At 32.3% G+C, this 15903-nt stretch overlaps 2 protein-coding genes and 1 pseudogene across 2 annotated transcripts; 2 read left to right on the top strand and 1 right to left on the bottom strand.

Moving 5' to 3' along the window:
* The first annotated feature begins 241 nt into the window (after positions 1 to 241).
* LOC145067639 (uncharacterized) lies at positions 242 to 2012 on the top strand (annotated as a pseudogene).
* A 1708-nt stretch (positions 2013 to 3720) lies between these two features.
* Positions 3721 to 6241, top strand: LOC145069572 (Transmembrane proteins 14C). The gene is made up of 7 exons (XM_079016508.1): positions 3721 to 4162; positions 4758 to 5154; positions 5232 to 5399; positions 5494 to 5540; positions 5664 to 5701; positions 5813 to 5905; positions 5999 to 6241. The coding sequence occupies exons 1-6, from the start codon at positions 3899 to 3901 to the stop codon at positions 5898 to 5900; spliced, it is 1002 nt and encodes a 333-aa protein (XP_078872634.1). The 5' UTR covers positions 3721 to 3898; the 3' UTR covers positions 5901 to 5905; positions 5999 to 6241.
* A 4134-nt stretch (positions 6242 to 10375) lies between these two features.
* LOC145071443 (vacuolar-sorting receptor 1-like) lies at positions 10376 to 15221 on the bottom strand. The gene is made up of 12 exons (XM_079018322.1): positions 14437 to 15221; positions 13240 to 13932; positions 13054 to 13142; positions 12911 to 12980; positions 12712 to 12795; positions 12553 to 12629; positions 12383 to 12464; positions 11814 to 11896; positions 11633 to 11699; positions 11141 to 11269; positions 10780 to 10886; positions 10376 to 10646 (listed from the first exon to the last, which is right to left on the bottom strand). Exons 1-12 carry the CDS (start codon positions 14729 to 14731, stop codon positions 10545 to 10547), a joined length of 1878 nt encoding a protein of 625 aa, XP_078874448.1. The 5' UTR covers positions 14732 to 15221; the 3' UTR covers positions 10376 to 10544.
* Positions 15222 to 15903: the final 682 nt, after the last annotated feature.

Below are 15903 nucleotides of genomic sequence, written 5' to 3'. Positions count from 1 at the left end.
CATAACTACACATTTCATGTAAACATGAGGGTTTTTATGACAATAACCTTAATATAAGAGTTAGAATAGTTATAAAACCACATGCTAAGTATAATTAATATGATTTTTGTTAATTTGTGGTAAGGAGTGTGTTTCTAGGCCATATATATCATGAAACTCTATTCAGAAATTGTATTTAAATGATATCTTTGTTATTGTATTAAGGATATTTATTCAACAGAATCATAAAAACGTCTCAAAAATGGCATATAAATTATCATTGTTGTGTTTTTCAATAAGAAAAATGAGTTTTTCTAGTGCAAGTGATGTAGATTGTATCTTTATTTTATGTTTTTTAATAAATAAATATAAGTTTTCTTTAAATAAATTTAATATATAGAAAACATAAATCTCTAAAAAAGTTCTTAAACTTTAATCTTATTAACGAAAAAGACATCCATGATTTATATTAATTAATATATTTTGCAATTTAACACTTAAAACCGACACTAACTAAATATAATGGTTGTTTTGTAAGTGTTTACCAGTTTCAAAATTTCAATAGTTAAATTGAAAAAAAATCAAATCAAAGACGATTTTTTTTATCAATAGAACCAAATTATATGATTTTTTTTCAAATTTTTGAAAATGTCATAAAGTACAAACATTTAAGGCATCTAATTAAGGGCATTAGATGTTTGTACTATTTATAGCCCAACGATATTGTCCTCTCTCATTTAAGTTAAAGGTACAAGTCTAAGGATTGATATATGGATTTAAGAGTAGTTTAGGAGAGTTTATATTTTTCCTTTTAAAAAAAAGCATTGGCTATAAAGACACCCCATTTTACTATATAGACATCCTAATTAAATTTTAAAATATTTTTATTGGTTGAAATTGTATTGTTTCCGAAAAAATTGATTATATGTAGTTAACTATATGTTAACATTTTACAAAGACAAAACTTCAAAAATGGTCCATGTGGTTTTACAAAATCTAAAGTTTGGTCCCTAATTTACAAAAACCTCACGGGTGGTTCCTGTGGTTTCAAAACTTTTAACAAACGGTCCTTTTCGCTAACTCCGTTAGCTTTTGGCCGTTAAGTGAAGGGCATTTCTGTCCTTTCAGAATCACAGGGACCATTTATGAAGTTTTGCCTTATTTTTTAAAAAAAAGGAAAAATATAATTATTTAATATTAAAGGGTCCTCTCTCTCTCCCTGTATGTCTTCTTCCTAAAAAGAACACACCCTTTTGATCTCCTCCCTCCTTCTTCACTTCATCAGAAACTCCAAAACCTTATTCAATTCTCACTCTTCATACACAGAAAGAGAGCATCCTTTTGCGATTTGAAGCAACCCCCGCATAAATTCATATTTTCACAAGCTTGATTTCATATGGGGTTTGAATCTCTCGAGCTTGGCACGACTCTCTTCTCTCTCAACTACATTCACATCAAGAACCCTCAATCGCTTTATTTCTTTCTTCATCAGTTTCCGTTTACCATGCACCCACTGTCTTAAACCCTAACCCCCCTCCCCCCCTTATTTCTCCGACACCCACCTTCAGTGAAACCTTATATGACCTGCAACAATGGCCGAATTGGGCAAAAACCTTAGTGTCATCTGTCGGTTCGTCTTTCATAGATTCAGACAACGGACCAGACTTTGAAAGTTTACACAGAGAACTTAATTGGCTAATCGAAGATGCTCTAGAAAACCCAAAATCATTACTAACCCTCAACGACTCCAAACACAACACTGTTTTGCAATTAAGAGCTTACTTGGGTGATCTTTACTCTTTATGGGGAATTTGGTTTTGAGTGTCGAAGAAGGTGATCTGATTCCAAGGCTTGAAACCGAGTTGATAATCGATATGCTGGAAGATGTGATCAAGCAGAGTCAAGAATTGAATGAAGGTTTGTGGGTGGACTTAGGTACCGGTTCTGGTGCAATAGTTATTGGAATCAGGAGGATTTCATGGATTAGGATTGAGAGAAAAGGTGGGTTTATGTGTATATTTTCAATTTCTTAGTTATACATCTGTGTGTATTGAGTTCAGCTCCAATTTGGATTTCAATTAGAAGTAGAAAGAAGGATTTCATAGTGATTTTCTTAAGTTGCATACCAACTGCCTGTGGAAATGCCCCAATGACATCAATTTGTTCACACCCCAAGCTGATTGTTTCTTGATTCATAGCTTCGTCATAACGAAGATGATGATCAAATAAAGATGAACATGGTAGAGAGAGATGTTTAAGTTTGTATATGAAATTAGATATGAAATTAAAGTTGGATATGAAATTAGAGTTCGAATCCATTTTCTTTGATAATTTTGCTTCAAAGTTTTTTAAAAATGTGTGTTCTTTTTAGGAAGAAGACTTACACTAGGGGGAGAGAGAGTGTGTGTGTGTGAGAGAGAGAGGGGGGGTGGGACCCTTTAATATTAAATAATTATATATATATATATATATATATATATATATATATATATATATATATATTAAAAAAAATAAGGCAAAACTTCATAAATAGTCCCTGTGATTGTGAAAGAACATAAATGCCCTTCATTTAACGGCCAAAAGCTAACGGAGTTAGTGAAAAAGACCGTTTGTTAAAAGTTTTGAAACCACAGAGACCATACGTGAAGTTTTTGTAAATTAGGGATCAAACTTCAGATTTTATAAAACGGAACCATTTTTGAAGTTTATAAAGGGAATATGACTTATTAAGGTTATTAACTTTTCGGTATGTTCACATCTGGGTAACTATCTTTTTTTTTGTACATATCTAGGTAACAAACTTGTTGGAAGTGTTCACACATGACCATTATGACCTGCTATAGCAGGTTAAATCCTAGATGTGAACGCTTTCAACAAGTTTGTTACCTAGATGTGTAAAAAAATAATTACCTAAATATGAACAAAACGAAAAGTAAAAATTAAATTACACGAATGGTCCCTGTGGTTTGGGGGAATTTGTGTTTTTGGTCGCTAACTTATTTTTTTTAACTTAGATGGTCCCTACTGTTTATTTTTGTTGCGAATTTAGTTCATGTCTTACCTAAAAAGACTATTGTGCCCTTATTAATTTATTTTTTAATTAATTTTCTTATTAATTAATTAAAAAATAAACAGTATGGATCATCCGATGAGATATAAATATGTGTGGTCTATTATTTTTTTTTAAATATGTAAAAAATAAATACACAAATAAGATAATTAATTAAAAAATAAATTAATAAGGGCACAATAGTCTTTTTAAATAATGTAGGGACCAAACGCGCAACAAAAATAAACAGTAGGGACCATTCAGGTTAAAAAAATAAGTTATGGACCAAAAACATAAATTCCCCCCAAACCACATGGTCCATTCGTGTAATTTAATTTTTAGTTTTCGTTTTGTTTATATTTGGGTAACTATTTTTTTTTATACACATCTAGGTAACGAACTTATTGAAAGCGTTCATATCTAGGATTTAACCTGTTATAGCAGGTCATAATGGTCATATATGAACACTTCTAATAAGTTTGTTACCTACATATGTACAAAAAATAAAAGATAATTATCCATATATAAACTTACTGAAAAGTTAATTAAAATCATTCCCCGTTTATAAATACGTCAATGAGTGTCTAATGGTATTTTATTAGCATAACCAAAAAAAATAGACACATAGGACGAGATTCACTTGGTCCCACGGCTCGGTCGACGTATATTCATTACGTGTCAACAAGGTGATACTTTTCGTTGCCCTCGGCTCACTTTAGCATCCTTCACCCTATTCCTCAACCACTTCATCGTCTTCTTCATTCCCCTTTATCGTTCCCTTCGCCTCCCTCTCATCCAGCTGGTACACACCAGGCTTGCTCTATCATAATCTCTCGCGCAGAGTTACACAAAGGAACCCTAAACAGCAGAATGAGTAGTTCAATTAACACATTCTCAATAAGCAACCCTAACCCTAGCCAGTTATGCTCTAAGAGAGCGCCGATAGAGGCGTTCTGTTCTTCACCTTCCTTGTATCGGTTCGCACCTCTTCTTCGACCTCGTAGCTCCGGTGTACTCACACTTGCTGTTTCTGTCTCCGCCTATCCGAAAGGACTTGGCCATGGTTTGCTCCTCTCCCGTTCAAATTCCCGGAACCGGTCGATTTTCTCTTTTGCGGCGTCTCATGAGGACTCGGTGAGTACACTTTTCAATAAAAACCAAAATTTTTGGTTTAATGTTGGTTTTAATTTTGTAACAAGGTTCAAAATCAGTTGTGCATTTGCAGTGTACTAGGTCTGTAACACCTGAAATCCCAAATGTAGCAAGCTGAATTTTTTTGATACAGATACACAACCAACGTATCAAATTATAGTTCACCAATACAGTAAATACATAAATAGGTGTTAGAATACCTGCTGTCAACTCCTATATAAATGGCTATCTCCATACATTAAACTTGTTTAAAAAGAAGACTTTTTAAAGACTAGCCCTTTTAATGACACCTATACTCTTTTTTTCCATTTCATATGATCAACTGATACAAATTATCAACTTAAGATAAGATGATTAGAGTAAACACAATTTGGCAAATAAAATGTTAATAATCTCAATTGTTGTTAATAGTTTATACATGTTAATTTGACTGCAATAAAGAAAATGGTATAATTTATTCACTTTATAAAAGTTAATTGAGTATAATCATGCAATATAATACGATTTTCTACTCAAAATCAAACTAATTGTATATAAGATGATTAGGTTAATAACACCATCTGTTTGCATCATTTAGGAGTCTTCAGAAGTTGATATACAGGAGGAAACAAATCGTCTGAAAGAGGGTGCTGAAGAATCCGAAGAAGCCTGGAAGCAAACGTTAGCTTCTTTCAAAGAGCAAGCAATAAAAATGCTAAACATCTCCCAAGAAGCTTATGAAGTATACTTAAAGAAAGCCACAGTAGTATTAAAAGACACCTCAGAGCAACTAAAGATCCAAGCTGATAAAGCGAGTGCAGACTTTAGTGTAATTGCAAAAGAACTTAGTGAAGAAGGTAAAGTTTATCTGTCTGCAGCTGCAGAAAACTCCCCTGAACCAGTGAAGGATATTGTGGAAACATTTGCTTCTTCCTCAACTGATGACTTGAAAGATGTCTCAAAAGTTCTTGACTTTTACGTTGGTATCCCATATGGTAAGCTTATTCTATCATTATAAAATATAAATGAGAGGTTTTTGAATTTTGATGTAGTTTTTTTTTTATGGTTTCAGGTGGGTTGCTTACTTTAACTGGTTTTCTTTCCTTTATGATCACTGGAAGCACTTCTGGTATTAGATTTGGTGTTATTCTTGGTGGAACTCTTTTGGCTTTGGGTATTTATAGTCTAAGGTCATGGAAAAAAGGGAAATCTTCTTCTGTTGCTTTGAAAGGCCAAGCAGGTTTGTATCTTACTCTAATTTTTTATTCTTGTAACATTGTTTTGTATAAATATATATATCTAGTGAGTTTGATGAAAAAGTTTTGATTTTGCAGCCATTGCTACAATATTGTTTTTAAAGGATACAGGACTAGTGCTTTCTGTAAGATCCCAATTATAGTTCTATGTGTATAATTCATAAGTATACACACACTCACATATGAATTGTGTGTATGTTTTTAATCTTCATGAAACTAACATTCTTGCATGTTTTCATCTTCTACAGAGGCCAGCATTCACCAGATATGTTGCACTTATAATCAGGTTTGAAACATTAGAATCTTATTTTGGTTTTAGTCCCTCTTCTATTGTAAATTTGTCATTTGTGTCAAAATTGTTTTCTTTTTAATTTTTGTTTTCATGTTTGATGTGCAGTGGTGCAGTGCTAGCATTTTATGTCTACAGAATCGTATACTCACGTGGACAGTCAACCGGAGGATCGAGTGTTGAAGCTGAAAATTAACTCTGGTAATTAATCTCCATCCATGGTTTTTTACTGTGTGTGTGTGTGTGCAAAGTGTTGAGCTACACTTGTTCATGTTTTTTTTTTCTGGTTTGAAGGTTAAAAGAAGTGGTGTTAGTAGTGGTTATGGCCTCGTGAGAAAAGTTTGGATTCATCCATGGTGAACTTGCATTTGTATTTGCTTGTTAAAAACTATGATGTTATTAATGGTAAAAGTTTTTAAGAAAAATAATGCGGCTGAGGCTTGAAAGAAATTGTTTTTTTTTATTTATTATTTGAGGAAATGATTGCGGTTGTAGTAGGTGCTTACTGCTTAAGTTTGAGTTGATTATGTTTTGTCATTGACATTGTATTTGATATTATGTTATCGATGAAGAAATGTGGGACATAACATCATTCAATTTGTTAGAAGATGGAAAAAAAACACAAATAACAAATAACAAATAACATTTCATTGTCTAAGGTATTTTTGTAGACTGATTTTGTTGATGTAAGTTTTTAACGTAAGGTATTTTATGTCTTGAGTTTAGATAGTTATTATAAGTACTTGAATGTTTGAACATACCAAAGGGCGTATTGGGAGGTAGGATAGACTTAAGAGAGTAGAGTAGTGGGTTTGTGTAAAAGTCTATTTTTTGCACATCGGTGTAAGAATAAAATTTAAATACATGAAGTATTGATAAATATATGTTGTCAAAAATAATTGTATAATTAACTATACATACTGATTCTTGTGATATAAAAAAAGGATCTTTCTATTATAACCATAGGTTGGATAGGTGGTTTTTGGTCAAAGGTTGAGGGTTCAAGTTTGTGTGTGTAGATTTATAAGAATAGAGTATTTTATGTCTTGAGTTTAGATTGTGTGTAGAAATTCTAAAAGTTTAAACATCGTGTGTAAAACTTTTTTACTTTAAGCATTGATAAATTTATGTTGCCAAAAATAATTGTCATTAGCTATAAGGCCGGAGGGCGTGGCCTTTGCCGGCAGCTCGTCTGACTTGCCAAGACCACCCCATCAAGGACGCTACAAGGCTCGCCAAGGGTAGCTGGTCATCAAGGTAGCGAGAGGAAAGGGCAGAAGGCTATGATTAACTGTTTTTTTTTTTCTTTTTTTTTCTAAAATAAAACATATTAAAATAACACATCATCATTCTTTATCTTTCTACAACTTGGATGCTACAACTTTCTCCGGTCTATGTGACTTCAAAAAATCTGATGTGACATCAAAAAATCTAATGTGATAGTATGCTAAGGATATTACCGTTCACTTTAATCAAAATATTGTTTCTTGTATTGAATTTCAATCTGAATACTGTTTCTTGTACTAAATTCACTAGTTGATACAAAAAATAGGGATCTTTCTATTATAAGCACACGAAGGAAATTTAAAGTTTAAATCTTGTATGTCCAATATATTCCTAATGCGTTGTAATTTAACTTAGAATTATGTATGCCCAAATTATTGTTCGTGCTTTGTAAATTAATCTCTATGTAACGTGTTTGGGGCATGTTTGGCATGGGTTGTGCAAATGGTATGGTTTACCCCTCATGATCTCAATGGACTCTTTGTCAGACAAGATCACACGACACGCAGTGGCGAATCTAGAACAAAATTACACGTGGTTCTCAAATTAAGTGAAGCCGATAAAAAAAATCAACAACACTTGTAAAGGGTCGGGTCGGGTCGTGTCGTGTACGATTTAATGAAATATAATTGAAAAAACCGATCAGACACCACTAATTAAATTTTTTTTTAAAACCGACTGAAATATAACTGAAAAAACCGAACAATTTAATGAAAAATTAGTTGATTATTAGTGCATTGATACCTTATTGTTTGATAAAAACTATATATTATATTTAACTTTATATATTTAACAACACGATTGTGCCTTGTAACTTATTTTTTTTTTCTCTTTTTAAAATAGTTTTTTAAGACATTTAAAAAAAATAAACTCAAGGTAGGTCCTCTACTTTTTCTTAAGGTAGTTCTTAATTTTTATGGTATATATCTTATAAATGAAATTAAATACCTTCTTCCTTATTAGATACGCCTCTAATGACATGACAAATTTTTATGTAGCATGAACACAACATGATATGATATTTTTCTTACTAACACACAAACAAATGAACTAAAACACACAAACATTACATAATACCAAAAAGATGACATAAAATAACCATGAGTCTATTTAATCCTACTTAATTACAAAAAACACGACAAACACAATGAACATGAAAAACAATACATGTTAATATTGTGTCGACTTTTTGAACAAGAACACGACATATGTTATTTACACCTATACAAACACAAATTTGAATCTTAATTTCATTTTTTGTAGTGTGTTTTTTTCATGTCGTATCATCGATTAACAACTTTATTTTTAACTATTCTTATTAAAATTACTTGTTTTTTCAACTTTTTAATGTTGACCATGGTTTTTATAAGGAGAATAAACATAAAAGCCAATATGGTTTTTTGATGGTTTAACTATTAACAATTTTATTTCGGTTAATAAAAGCCATTCATTTTATAAAGAAATTTGCACGACAATCACCATGACACCTATTTTCGATGTACTTCATGAACTAATATTTTACTTTCGAAATGGCTTCTCATTTTCCGATTAGTCGGATATACACATACCATGTAAATGAGAAGCCATTTCACAAAGTTAGATTATTATTTTAGAAATTACACATGATACTATATAGTTATATGAAAAGCCATTTCTAAAAGTTAGATTTTATTTTAGAAAATTCTTCTCATTTACCTACATAAACCATATGTACTTCATGAACTAGCATCTTACTTGTGAAATGGTTTCTCATTTTTCTGGAATAGCAAGTTATAAGGGCTGATTCAAGTTAATTTGAGACCCCAAACAAAATAAAAAAACTAAGGCCCTTAACAATAACTTTTTTAATTAAAAAATAATAATTAATTGTTTAGATTCCTGAAGAATATGTTGAAATTTCTTCGTCTTCTATGCCAATCTTGTCTCTAATCTCTTTTTTCCTTTTTATTGCATGCAACAACTTAATAGTTAATACCAAACACTTTTTTTATAATAATATAAGTAGATACATAAAAGGGGTATGTTAAATCGCCCCTCCCCCTCTCATTTTTACTTTATGTCAAATCAAAATCATTTTTTATTCTTTATATATATATATATATATATATATATATATATATATATATATATATATATATATATATATATTAAATGTTTTTTTTAAATATTTACTGTTTTAACTATTTCAATTTTTAGTTCTACAAAAATAACTTATATTTTATATATCCCTATTAGTTTGTTGTATTTACTTGAAGGTTTATATAAGTTGGTTTTTATAAAATTATTTTTGTATATAATAATTTATTATTTTCTAAAACTTGAAAATTTTTAATTATAGATTAACGGGTCACCCCGTATATTGAATGACTAAATATTTATAATCATTATTATCGTTCTAGTTTTAACGGCTAAATATGTAGAATAATTATTATTGTTTGACAATTTAATTGCAACATTGATTAATTATTTATGATTTTTATTTATAATATATATATATATATATATATATATATATATATATATATATATATATATGTGTGTGTGTGTGTGTGTGTGTCTAATGTCAAATCATGGGGGAGGGGGATAAACAAAGGATAGGGGGTGGTGGATTACCTGTTCCTTATATAAAAATGGGCCCTAGAAATTTGGAGGCCCGGACCATCGTCCTATCCCCCAACTGATACAACCCAATATAATGAGAAGTTAGAAGTTATTTTAGAAAGTTAGATGAAATTTTAGGAAGTACATCATATATGACGCCATGCCATGTAGTTATATGATAAGCCATTTGTTTCAACTTTGGTTAACTGGGTTAACATTAGAACTATCTTTTAATAAAATGGATGACTTCATCGACCAAAATAAAATATGGTGAGTAAACCAAAAAGGGACCAATTTACGTATATAGCCCTTTTTCAAATACCAACCATTGTTTGGTATTACTTTTTATGAGTGAGAGGGTATTCAAGTGAATTTGCACAAATTAGGTGGGGAAACTAAGACCTTGTTGTCTTTCATATTTTGGGTGTGACAAAAAACATACAACATTTGTCCCGTGAACATCCTCCAATTTGTGCCATAGAACTTGTTGCGACATAATGAGCATGTCTTGTAGCACTTCGATTCATCACATTTAAGGGGCTTCATAGCATTGATATGAAGTTCATTCAACAACCTAGTCAACTTAACGTTGTGTTTCATTTACAATTGTTTCATTGGTGTACTATGAGACATAGTCATGTGTTTATGTTTCACATGATATTGTTGATGTGTAAATGATTTATATATCTAACATGTTGGAAGTCGTTTGATATGAGCCAACTTAGAGAATGTTGGTTCTCGAAGTTGTAGGGATGAATACACAACATAATAAACACAATGAAACTCTGAAATCCAAATACCTTCTACCATTATCAATTTCCAAAATGGTTTTTATTTTATCATGCTAACATAAATAAAAGAACCTGAATAACAAACATAATCTTTAGTGAAGAAAACGTTGACATATACATAGATACGAGCGTGTCAAAAACTACTATTTATGTCTTGTCTTCTTTTACACATTTCCATGATGAGTCCCATGTACTTCTACCTCCCCCTGGTTGTCCAATGGCATGTATTGTGCCATGATTGCCCTTATCTCAGAATCCATATATGTCTGCACAACAAAGTTGTAACCATTTAATAATATAAAAAAAAATATGTAAACAAGTCATAATTTACTTTTTATTTTTTCTTTCTTTCAAACATTATGTGTTTTAAGATGAAATGGATTCAAATATCAATCATACCCGGATCCTGTATTTATAGAATGCATATCCTGCAGTACCAGCAACAGCCAAACCAAGAATAATAACCCACACAAATCCCCAGCTGACTTCAGATTTACCACTTTTACCTATTTTTCAAAAGAAAAAAAAAACATAATTTTATATATTCCAAGATTGAATATACTAGAAATATAAAAGAAGAAACATTAATAGGAGTCATAACAGTTTGGCATGCATTAAACTGGGACTCAGACTGATGTCAATGGAACAAGATAGGGCAAAAAGGGACTCCCACTTGACCTTTCGTTTGTGCAAAATGACACAAATACCCTCGCCCCCTGATATTGAAAATAGCTTTAGAATAACATGAGTGAGGACTCACTGATACATGTGTCGTGTTCTTTCATGTAGAGCAAATTGCCACTGCAGCTACACTCATAACTACCCCATGTGTTTTTGCATTTGCAATCTGGACATTGACATGCTGTCTTCTCTTTGCATTCATCAATATCTGAAACACACAATTATAGTAGCATCTTACTTCCATTTCTTTCTACTACACCATTATATTTTCAAACTATTTCTTATTATGGCATTGTAATTTGAAAAATCTACCAAATTATAGCAGTGAAAACTGTTTTGTATTTGTATTTGGATGAGATTTTGTAGATTTTTCAAAGTACAATCCTGTAATACGAAAAATGAATATAGAACACGATAATAAACAAATAAACGTGAGCACGTTGCTATTTCATGTATTTAACCCCAAAAAGTAACTTCACTTGTCATTACAAGTTTTTTTTTTTTTTTCTTTTGCAATAATACTATATATTTTACTTGGTAGAGGAGAAATAAAATTGGATTAAAAGAAAACCTTCACAGCTATTAACACCATCTCCTTTGAACCCTGGTGGACACTTGCAACCTTTTGTGTGGTCATCCTGAAAAACAAAATAAAAGTTAGAATCTATGCATATCTGTGCATACAAAGGTGTTTATACAGATATACATACATACATATATGTATGAGAGAGAGAGAGAGAGAGAATACTAACAATACAAGCAGAGTAAGTCATGCCAAGCTTGGTGTCTTTCCAACAGCCTCCATTATTAACTTCACAGCGTAGTGCTCCTGAAGCTGCAACATAAAGAATGAAAAAGCATCAATCTTTGTACATATCAAGGCTTTATAGTTTGCATTTCGCATGCATCGAAATGGAAATGTGACAAAAATCACAACTTTTTTGTCCTACACAAAAAGATGGAACAAGACACGCTCTCGATCTCTCGTCTGTGCAAAAAGACGTGAATGCCCTTTTCATTCTCATCATCAAAAATAGCCCTAGAAAGCTTGTCCAGTCCATTCCAGTCCAATCCTGTGTAACAAATGCAGCCGAAGGCTGCATATTTATCACACAACACAAGACAAGAACCGAATGTACAAGATTTCTAGGGCTATTTTTCAATGATGAGAATGAAAAGGGCATTCACGTCTTTTTGCACAGACGAGAGATCGAGAGTGGGTCCCTGTCCCATCTTTTTGTGTGGGACAATAAAGTTGTGATTTTTGTCACATTTTCATTTCAATGTATGTCAAACACAGTACAACCGGATAAAAGAATACCTTCACAATGTTTATATCCATCACCAACAAACTTTACACCCTGCACAACAGGACACTCGCATACCCTCCCCCTAAAAGTATCCTACAAAAACCAACAAAGTCAAAGTGTCAAACAACCATACTCAAAAGTCAACCATTAAATAGAGTACAACTGGACACGTAAACCCTACCCTGCAAGCCGTAATATTAGCAGCTTTGTCAATCCAGCATCCACCATTGTTGTCTAAACACTCGTTTGTTTCTATTTCTAAATAAACATAAAATAAAAATTTTAAGTACAATATTGTAATAATATATAATGATATAAACAAGAAGCTATGTGTACTTACCATCGCTCAAACAAATGGCTGGCTCAGTTGTCTCCTCAAATCCAGAGCAAATGGCCTTCAAAACCGCTTGTTTTGCAAGCTTACCTGAAATAATTAAAATTAAAAATTATTTTCAGGGACAAAATATGAAAATATCAATATGTCCCACCTATTAAACACAATACTTTTGTTTTGAGTTTTAGACTTTTAGATTACACACCTCTATATTGTCTGTTGTTTATCACAAGAGTTGGTAGTATTGTCACATCCCCACGTGTACCTTTGCCTATCTGCAAGATTACAAAAGACGTTAATACCCTCCTCATCCTCATAAAAGATCTTGTTACAATTGAATCAACATACTTGTGCTTCTTGCTCAGCCTTGAGAACCGAGTTATCAACATCTGCTTCTGTATCACCCACACATTCATCTATTTTCTTCAAATCAACACCTACAAATCATAACAAAAACATAAAAATAAAACCTTTAAGGACATTCCTATTAAATCATAACATACACAACAATTGTAAAACATTTGTTGAACTCACCAAGTGACTTAATAACCTCATCAGCACACTCTTTAGTGTACTTTTGCTCTTTCATTGGGCACCGAATAGAAAAATCAGTCACATAATCCCACCAAAGCCATGGTTTCCCAGTTTCATTTGCCACTTTATGAAAACAAGCTTGCCTTAAATTTTGAACAACCACATCTTTCCCATCATACCCTTTACTAAAATCTTGCTCAGGATCCGGAGCACAATATCTCCCATGATTAATACATTGAGACTTACATTGTTTGCTCAAAGTAAAAGCCTCAGGGCAATACCAAGTGATATAATGTGGTGTAAATTGAGTGTAACCTTTTCTTTCAAGTATTTGAGCTGCCCCTTTAAAGTTTTTGACAAAATTGATTTGACTATCACATTTTGCCCCACATTCATCATTGCTATTTGTCCAAAACTCGTATTCTACACGCTCATCAGGGTGAGGGAGAGCTTCGGTCCAATCGAGTTTGATATTTACCATATCGCCCTTGGTTAGGGCTTTCTTTATTGAGTTCCCGAGTGCATTGGTGATGAGGGCAGATGGGATTGTGATGTTTTGTAAGTAATCGGCTTGTGCTTTTTCCTCTTCGGGCATGTCCATTGTGATTAAAGGCTCGGGTCTATCATCTGCAACAAGAATAGCTGCGGCCCCCGCTTTTTGCGCGTTCCATGCCTTTAATGTGAAGTAACACTCTGCCATGTCAGCATATCGGTGTCATGTCATGTCAGTGTAAATGAAAAATGAAACTGTTTACACTGACAAATGTCAATGGAACAGAAAGATGTCGCTTTCTGTCCCATCACGAACAAAAATTGTCCTTTTTAGTTCCCATCAAAACAAAAAGTGGGACAGGGACAAAAATGTCATTTTCTGTACCACCCAAAAAGTAGAATGAATATCCTTCTCGTATCTTGATAATCAGTTGTTTTTTACAAATTATTGCCTAATAATCAATTTGAAGATTCTTAAGACTAATACCAAAACTGTTGGGGGAATTTCAGGTTGCTTTTAAAGGTTTTTACTATCTTTAGATTGTATAAGAAAGGTATCCCTTTATGCAAGGAACCTTTTAATAGGAAGAAAGAATCAAAAATCAAGGCATATGAATTTGATCTAAAATCAATAAGAATTTAAACTAAGAGTACCGAATCATATAACTAAAAAGGAATAAAACCCAATTGAGAAAATCAATTTACCGCCACGATCGAGGAGAGCAAAAATCGGAAGACCACCAGCGGGTTCTGATTTCAAGGAGGATTCGAAGCTTTGGCACGCCTTTTGATTGGATTTGGGATAATGAACAGCGCCAGTTAATGTTCCTCCGTATTGAGGAACACCAAAATTACCAATTGCACATTCATATGTATCTTTTAAATTATCAGGTGAAGTCACCCTCAAGCTGTTCTTCTCCACGACGAATCGACCCAAGCATGATCCGCACATAAACAGAAGCAAAGCACAAATTATAAACCCTAATTTCCCCTCTTTCATGGTTTCGCACTTTATTTTGATCAAAGTTGAACAAAATAGAATTGACCCAGATCAGAATATCAAATCCAGAGGGTTTATCTAAATAAACCCAATAATTAAACCTAACCCTGATGAGATTTCTCAATTTCCCTCAATTAAATTGAAGAATCAAATCCAAGGGGCTAAATTTAAAGATCCAATATTGGGAAAGTTGATTTTGATGATAATCTGAACTCAAGTCTGAAACTCACAGCGGTTTCAGCTAGATATCGGAGAGAGTGAAGAAAAAAGATGGAAGGAGTGCTTGGAGGAACAAACGGAGGATGAAAAAAGCAAAGGAATTTGGAGGTGTATACGTGTTATATTTAATGACGCCTACAACCTCTGAGCGTTGAGGTTTTATTAACAAGTGTTGCCCAGAGAAGATTCTACAGCAATAAGAAGTTTGCACACAGAGACAGAGAGAGAAGATAAAATGGAGACTCGTGCGAAGGAAGTATTCTAAAAAGTTCAGATCTAAAACCGCCACTTGATCAAAGTCTTCGTTTGATTAATTAATTAACCTGCAAGTAAATTAAACACAAAGGGGTTGAACATAGATAGAGCTTTATCAATGGTTTTAAAATAAGTTAATGTATTTATAATAAATTCAAAGCAATTATTATTTTTATATATAAAAATAAAAAATCTCCAATAAATCTTAATATTTTGATCTAATCCCAAATTAAACTTTTTTTACAAAAAATGAAATATCACCTACTAAAACTTGGAAGAAAAAAAAATTTACCAGTTTTTTTGTAGATGAAAATTTTCCAGTAAAATCCCAAAAATTTGGTCAAGTTTACATTTTAGTTCTAAATTAATTCTTTGTTTTATAAAAAAATCCTAAAAATAGTTAATATTTACAGTTTGATCATTTTTTTTATATCTTTTCAACAGGTAACCTATTAAGGTGGCTGTCTAAAATACTAGCTAAATTTACAAAACTAGTCAAAAATTATTTTTCCGAAGTTTTAGCTAGTAATATGTCATTTAAAAAAAAAAATTGATTTGATTTTTTTTAATCGGCAAATATAATATATAATTACTTATAAACTAACACCTAAATTCACTTACGTCCACGACGGGACTTGAACCATCGACCTCAATGAGGGATGGCATCACCAGATACCGTTGGGCAAGAAGCCCTTTGG

Source organism: Lactuca serriola, chromosome 8 (assembly GCF_051521515.1).
Source record: "Lactuca serriola cultivar US96UC23 chromosome 8, Lser_US96UC23_V15, whole genome shotgun sequence".
In the NCBI taxonomy this organism is placed as follows: domain Eukaryota; kingdom Viridiplantae; phylum Streptophyta; class Magnoliopsida; order Asterales; family Asteraceae; genus Lactuca; species Lactuca serriola.
This window is presented reverse-complemented; position numbering and strand designations above follow the sequence as displayed.